The following is a 2,500-nucleotide window of genomic DNA, read 5'->3' as shown; positions in this document are numbered from 1 at the left end:
GTCTGGCAGGTTATGGTAAAGATTACCCGCCGGCTCTGGCGAGGATCTCCAGCTGACGGCACATGCAGGCTCGGACCTCCAGGTCCTGGTCCTGGCATAACGACCGAGCCAACGGCAGCAGCTCTGTCTTCACTCTGACACACAGGAAACAGTGTCAGACCTGGTCCAGGACTCCCCAGAGACTGGCACTACTAGTCCAGATCAACATGTCCTGGATTTCTTTCAGTTCCCCGCCTCCCTGCATATCCTGGTTATCAACTAGTTCAACCAACCAGGGTATGAGGAACATGGACAAACACAACCAATAACGTGATTAATGTCTAAACTGACTTCTGTTAATCACTTATCCCAGACCCTTAACACACACTCCCAACAAAGGAAATGCAGGACACAGAAGAAGAAGCTCTACCGGTCTCTTGTGGTCTTGGTCTTGTCTTGGTCTCAACCCCTCAAAGACTCGGCCTCCACCCCTCAAAGTCCCGGTCTCAACCTCTCAAAGACTCGGTCTGGACTCGGTCTGGACCTCTCAAAGTCTCGGTCTTGACCCCTCAAAGTATTGCTCTCAACCCCTCAAAGTCTCTGTCTCAACACCTCAAAGTTTCGCTCTCAACCCCTCAACCCCTCAAAGACTCGCTCTCAACCCCTCAAAGACTCGGTCTGGACCCCTCAAAGTCTTGGTCTCAACCCCTCAAAGACTCAGTCTCAACCCCTCAAAGTCTGGGTCTCAACCCCTCAAAGTCTCAGTCTTAACCCCTCAAACTCTTGGTCTCAACCCCTCAAAGTCTTGGTCGCAATCCCTCAAAGACACAGTCTCAACCCCTCAAAGTCTTGGTTTCAACCCCTCAAAGACTCAGTCTTTACCCCTCAAAGTTTTGGTCTTAACCCCTCAAAGTCTCAGTCTTAACCCCCAAAAGTCTTGGTCTCAACCCCTCAAAGTCTTGGTCTCAACCCCTCAAAGTCTTGGTCTCAACCCCTCAAAGAGTTGGTCTCAACCCCTCTCGATATTGGTCTCGGTATAGGTGATCCTGACTGGTGCAGTATGACAGCTAGCTTAGCTTAGCATAAAGAATGGTGCAGTATGACAGCTAGCTTAGCTTAGCATAAAGAATGGTGCAGTATGACAGCTAACTTAGTTAGCATAAAGAATGGTGACATACGACAGCTACCTCAGCTTAGCAGGAAGAATGGTGCAATATGACCGCTAGCCTAGCTTAGCTTAAAGATTGGTGCGGTATGACAGCTAGCTTAGCTTAGCATGCAGATTGGTGCAGTATGAGAGCTAGTTTAGCTTTGCATAAAGAATGGTGCAGTACGACCGCAAGCTCAGCTTAGCATGAAGAATGGTGCAGTATGACCGCTAGCTTAGCTTAGCATGAAGAATGGTGCTGTATGACAGCTAGCTTAGCTTAGCATGAAGATTGGTAGCTCACATGTGGGAGTCGAACTTGCAGGCGACTTTCCCCAAAATCCGACAGCTGGCCAGACGAGCCTGAAGAGAGTGAGACAGCTGGGACTGGTAGAGAAGAGGGTTCAGCACCTGAAGACAGACAGGCAGACAGACCGACAGACAGAGAGACAGACAGAGAGACAGACAGGCAGACAGGCAGACAGAGAGACAGACAGGCAGACAGACCGACAGACAGAGAGACAGACAGACAGACAAAAAGACCGAGAGACAGACAGACAGACAGGAAGAAAAGGCCGACAGGCAGACAGACAGACAGACAGACAGACAGAGAGACAGACAGACAGACAGACAGACAGAGAGACAGACAGACAGACAAAAAGACAGAGAGACAGACAGACAGGCAGACAGACAGACAGACAGACAGACAGCAGAGACAGAGACAGGCAGGCAGACAGAGAGACAGACAGGCAGACAGACAAAAGACAGAGAGACAGAGCAGACAGACAGACAGACAGACAGACAGACAGACAGACAGGCAGCAGACAGACAGGCAGACAGACAGACAGACAGACAGACAGACAGGCAGACAAAAAGGCGTTATTATAGCAGAATTCAAACTGTGTAATGATCGCAGTACTTTCTGTATACTATCCCAGTACTTACTGTATACTATCGCAGTACTCCCTGTGTACTATTGCAGTACTTCCTGTATACTATCCCAGTACTTCCTGTATACTATCGCAGTACTCCCTGTGTACTATTGCAGTACTTCCTGTGTACTATTTGTAGTACTTCCTGTATACTATCCCAGTACTTCCTGTATGCTATTGCAGTACTCCCTGTGTACTATTGCAGTACTTCCTGTGTACTATTGCAGTACTTCCTGTGTACTATTGCAGTACTTCCTGTATACTATCCCAGTACTTCCTGTATGCTATTGCAGTACTTCCTGTATACTATCGCAGTACTTCCTGTGTACTATACTCCTGTTTGATGGTCTCTTGGGCAACGCACTGATGGAACAGAGGAGAGTCTCAACCAGGCACTGCTCACTACTACACACACACACACACACACACACACACACACACA

At 48.6% G+C, this 2,500-nt stretch overlaps 1 protein-coding gene across 1 annotated transcript in view; it reads right to left on the bottom strand.

The window, feature by feature from the left end:
• The window catches only part of LOC116678753 (serine/threonine-protein phosphatase 4 regulatory subunit 4), a gene marked incomplete at its 5' end in the record, with an annotated part of 24,001 nt that extends 21,580 nt beyond the window's left edge, over nucleotides 1-2,421 (bottom strand). The window contains 3 exons of the mRNA XM_032508497.1: nucleotides 27-134; nucleotides 1,431-1,539; nucleotides 2,394-2,421. Of these exons, the coding sequence (XP_032364388.1) occupies nucleotides 27-134; nucleotides 1,431-1,539; nucleotides 2,394-2,421 (245 nt within the window). The remainder of the gene's footprint in view (nucleotides 1-26; nucleotides 135-1,430; nucleotides 1,540-2,393) is intronic.
• Between the last annotated feature and the right edge of the window lie 79 nt (nucleotides 2,422-2,500).

The sequence above is a fragment of the Etheostoma spectabile genome, unplaced genomic scaffold (genome assembly GCF_008692095.1).
Source record: "Etheostoma spectabile isolate EspeVRDwgs_2016 unplaced genomic scaffold, UIUC_Espe_1.0 scaffold00008082, whole genome shotgun sequence".
Classification (NCBI taxonomy): Eukaryota; Metazoa; Chordata; class Actinopteri; order Perciformes; family Percidae; genus Etheostoma; species Etheostoma spectabile.
The sequence above is the reverse complement of the archived record's forward strand: the minus strand, read 5'-3'. Positions and strand labels throughout refer to the sequence as shown.